At 40.7% G+C, this 3,329-nt stretch overlaps 1 protein-coding gene across 1 annotated transcript; it reads right to left on the bottom strand.

Moving 5' to 3' along the window:
* Window positions 1-559: 559 nt before the first annotated feature.
* On the bottom strand, window positions 560-2,837 carry LOC137106158 (parvalbumin alpha). Its single transcript, XM_067489238.1, has 5 exons — window positions 2,729-2,837; window positions 2,165-2,231; window positions 1,548-1,680; window positions 1,082-1,191; window positions 560-973 (listed from the first exon to the last, which is right to left on the bottom strand). The coding sequence occupies exons 2-5, from the start codon at window positions 2,223-2,225 to the stop codon at window positions 948-950; spliced, it is 330 nt and encodes a 109-aa protein (XP_067345339.1). The 5' UTR covers window positions 2,226-2,231; window positions 2,729-2,837; the 3' UTR covers window positions 560-947.
* Between the last annotated feature and the right edge of the window lie 492 nt (window positions 2,838-3,329).

The following is a 3,329-nucleotide window of genomic DNA, read 5'->3' on the forward strand; positions in this document are numbered from 1 at the left end:
AGACACTTTCTCAGATTAAGGGAAAGCTGCAGAAATCAACCCCACACACATGCACACTTACACTAATTATCATGAGAGTCACACCGCCATGGCTTGATAACACCTCAGCGGTTGTTAATGTTGAAATCTACAAATTTTGTGTCTCACAAATGACACATTTAATATTCAATAAAATTGAATATTGAATTCAATGCAATTCAGTTTTGTGAAGAAGCTTGCTTTTCGTATTACAAAAGGTTGGATTTGGTTGTTCAGCAAAGGTTGAAATCCTGAAAACTGCACTTATTTACTCCACTGTGTCAAGTTAATGGGTTAATTTAAATGGACATGTCACCTTAAGGTCAGATCTACTTGAAATGTGGTTCATTTTTCAAGATTTATCATGCGAATCAGCCTGGGAAACCTTCTACAGGAAATGTTAAGTGGCCTATCAGTGTTTTGGGTTTATTCTTGTTTTTTTCCATGAAAAGACCACAGAAGATTTTCTGATGCATTTTAAGGAGCAATTGAATTATTACTTTATTTGATGACACCTTAGAATTGAAGACCAGGGTCACACTTGTGTTATTGAAAAAGAACCTTTATTGTTTTCTCATCGTCCGTCCGTTTCCCATAAAAGTGCATCAACACTGATCTCAAAGTAAGCAAAACTCACATAGTAAAACGACGACAGAAGAGAGAGAGAGAGAGAGAGAAAGACAAAAGGCAACCACTTAGTCATGTACATTCATCATTGACAACAATGGGGTGAGCACGGCCAGAGAGACAGAGAGAGTGAGAGTGAAAACGGTTTGTTTATGGTTGGGGGTGAAAGGTCAAGTGTATAAAAGTGGTGTGGAGAGTTGAAGAGAGAGAGTGAGAGGGAAGAGGAGAAGAGAGGAGGAGTATGTCTTGGCTCAAGTTGTTCCTTTGTAGTAGTGAAGTAAGATGTTGGTCAGGTTTTTAATTTAACTCTTGACCAAGGCAGCAAACTCTGCAAGGAGACAAAGACAGTGTTATTTCAATAGAGGGTTTAACATTAACTGGAGCTAAGGAATATAGTTTTAATTCCAGATAAAGTTGTGTTTAGAAGAATTCTCACCATCAACTCCAATCTTGCCATCACCATCAGAGTCACCAGCCTTGAGAAACACCTTGGTCTCACCGTCAGTCAGAGCTCTGGCACTGGCAGAGAAGTTCTGCAGGAACAGCCTGAAGAGAACAGAGGAAGAAGGAAAAATGCCTTTTAAAACATGTATCTTCGGCCAGATTGTTGCTTATTTGTTGTACTAAATCATCTGGGTTGGAATTAATTTTGTGCAGGTCATCTTAATGCTGGTCCATCCCTGAATTCTTTGCATTGTGTGTAGTCTACTGCATGTCACCCTACAGGCAACAGCAAAGGAGAGAGCTGGCAGAAAGTTACCCCAGTGGAGAACAACCTGTAGCCAGAGCTTCTGAGATACTTTAAACCAGTGACATCATATTGAATTCACTGTGGAAAGATGATCCCTGTGCTACAAGAGCCCTGAGGAGCTTGAGGTGAAATCTAAAGAGAGAGTGCCTACTTCAGCTCATCCTCCTCAATGAAGCCACTCTTGTCCTGGTCAATGACAGCAAAGGCCTTCTTGATGTCATCTGGGCTTTTGGCAGTCAGGCCGACCTTAGCAAAGAAGTCCTTGTGCTTGAAGGAGTCGGCAGCTGAGAGGAGACAGAAAATGGATCGCATCAGATATCATAGATACAGTAATCATACACAAAGAAGAGAATGTGTTGCTGCTGTATTGCTTCCAGTTTCCCAGCTTGGCAGTTTTGGCACTTTAAGTCTGACTGTTAGTCAGCATTTACTCTGCACAGGCTTTTAAAGTAGCGATTCTGCAATACTGTGCACTCTGGCTACTTAGAAAGGACAGTAGTTCTCAAGTTCTCAAGCTTGATGCACAATTGATCCATCATCTCTGCCCAAGATGCTTTTAAATCATCCTGCAAACAAGTTGTAAATTTGGGCACAAATTTGTAACAACAATCTGTTGATGTGAGTCTGTATTAACAGCTAAAAATACTTTAAGTAACGTAAAAATCTCCTGCAAATTAGTTCCATTGAGGAGCAATTTTGCAAAATTTGATAATGTGTGACTCTCCTTAGTTGTAATACTGTAATGCAGAGACAGGTCGAGGAATTTACCTTGGCAAGCCGCAAGGGCTGCAGTGATGTCAGCTTCGTTCAAAATGCCGGCGAATGCCATTTTTAACTGAGGGAGGAGAGCAGAAGACAAGTCATCAGTTCATCAGTTCAGCTGTAGCAAACCACACAGGATGAAACTCTTACTTTGCATCTAAGCAAGACATTAACTTTCACCTGTGCACTTTAAAAAACATTATTTAAAGTTACAAAGCTGAATGAAATCCTTATTGTGCCAAGCTTTCACATGCACATGTATTTCATAGTCCCTCTCTTTGAGTATTCCAAGCCACAAATGATCAGAAAAGGTAGTCCAATTTTCCCCCCTCAAAACCAAGCCCTCCAAGACAAAATATGAAATATCCTTTGCAGCTGTGCTGCTCTTTAGCAAAAAAAAAAATTTTCAGTTAGTCCAAAGCCAAACTGAAGTTTCTGATGTTCAGAATCTGGCCCTGTGTTGCCCTTTCCTCGGTTTATATCCCATTGCATGAAGTTGAAGTGCTGAAACACACCGTGAGTCAGGCAGTAGTCTTGGCTAAAGGTCTGCAGCTCTTCAGTGGAACTCACCTTAGGGTTATGTCTAAGACTGGAGTGGATTCGCTCTGATGAATCTGCTCACTGCAGTGACCCCCTCGGTGGCTTTCACACGCTTATATACCTCCACTCACTCGAAATATGATGCATAGGCTATGTAATGGACACTGGTTGCAAAGCAGTCGAAGCTGTTGAAAAAATGTGTCCAGTAGACATTGCTGTTCTATTTATATATACATAAATGAAGATGCTTAAATGGTAGGCTGAGTCCAGGCCTATGCAAAAGTGCTTGATATTGCATAGGGCTAATAATATATGCTGCTGATTTCAGTGAAACGTACTCTGTGGCCATGCAGTTTCAATCTGCTAAATCGTGCAGAGCACCATGGAGTGAAGAATGAACTGGTTGTCGTGGATGTCACCATAAATCATCGGACAGATCAAGAATGTATGTATAGTGTGAGATTTATACATCGACTTATTCTACTGTTGGACACTGTAGTTACACTGTTTGGCCCCCTAAAGAACAACAAACCATGATCATTGCTCTTTTTGACATTAAAAAGAGGGAGTAACAAAATGTAGGGTTAGTATTGCTGATCATGTAGCCCATCATAAAGTACAATGAGCGTGT

The sequence above is a fragment of the Channa argus genome, chromosome 20 (assembly GCF_033026475.1).
Source record: "Channa argus isolate prfri chromosome 20, Channa argus male v1.0, whole genome shotgun sequence".
NCBI classification, from domain to species: Eukaryota; Metazoa; Chordata; class Actinopteri; order Anabantiformes; family Channidae; genus Channa; species Channa argus.

Bases quoted from the DNA above. Each gene is read 5' to 3' on its own strand.
- LOC137106158 (XM_067489238.1), bottom strand. From the start codon at position 2,225: ATGGCATTCGCCGGCATTTTGAACGAAGCTGACATCACTGCAGCCCTT. The intron at 1,192-1,547 runs GTAGGCACTCTC...TGTTCTCTTCAG, and splicing joins ATTGAGGAGGATGAGCTGAA to GCTGTTCCTGCAGAACTTCT. The intron at 974-1,081 runs GTGAGAATTCTT...GTCTCCTTGCAG, and splicing joins TGGCAAGATTGGAGTTGATG to AGTTTGCTGCCTTGGTCAAG.